Source organism: Chaetura pelagica, unplaced genomic scaffold (genome assembly GCF_000747805.2).
Source record: "Chaetura pelagica isolate M959 unplaced genomic scaffold, ChaPel_1.0 scaffold138, whole genome shotgun sequence".
In the NCBI taxonomy this organism is placed as follows: Eukaryota; Metazoa; Chordata; class Aves; order Apodiformes; family Apodidae; genus Chaetura; species Chaetura pelagica.
The window spans coordinates 397,858-398,303 of NW_009954215.1; the positions used below are offsets into that span (position 1 = coordinate 397,858).

Genomic DNA, 446 nt, shown 5'->3' on the forward strand with positions numbered 1-446 from the left:
CTTCCCTGGAGAGCCCTCTGCGTGTCCGCGGCCCTGCCCGGCGGCAGCGGGTCCCGGGCACCCTCCTGCGTCCCTGCACCGGGGGGGCGTTTGGAAGGGCAGACGGTGCGCGGAAGGAGCCGAGACGGTTCCCGAGCTACGGCCATGCCGGGACACCGGCCCCGGGCGCTGTCACCCCGCAGTCGCTTCGGAGCGCCCCGGGGCGTCACTCCAAGTACCCATCAAAGACATCCAGCTCGCTGTCCGTCTCGTAGAGCACGGAGCCAGGGTCGGACAGCACCCCCAGATCCACCAGAGCCTGGTCCATATCCTCGGGCAGGAAGACGATGCCTACATTGAGAACGATGTACTCCATCAGGAAGGCATAGTAGAGGATCAGCACGTTGACAAAGAACAAGCCCACGTAAAACATATAGGGCAGCACCAGCAGCGCATGGAAGGCCCAG

At 65.0% G+C, this 446-nt stretch overlaps 1 protein-coding gene across 1 annotated transcript in view; it reads right to left on the reverse strand.

Annotated features, from left to right (window-relative positions):
• Positions 1-205: 205 nt before the first annotated feature.
• DEXI (Dexi homolog (mouse)) overlaps positions 206-446 on the reverse strand; it is a 1,242-nt gene continuing 1,001 nt past the window's right edge. The window contains exon 2 of the mRNA XM_010003284.1: positions 206-441. Coding sequence (XP_010001586.1) covers positions 206-441 — 236 coding nt within the window. The remainder of the gene's footprint in view (positions 442-446) is intronic.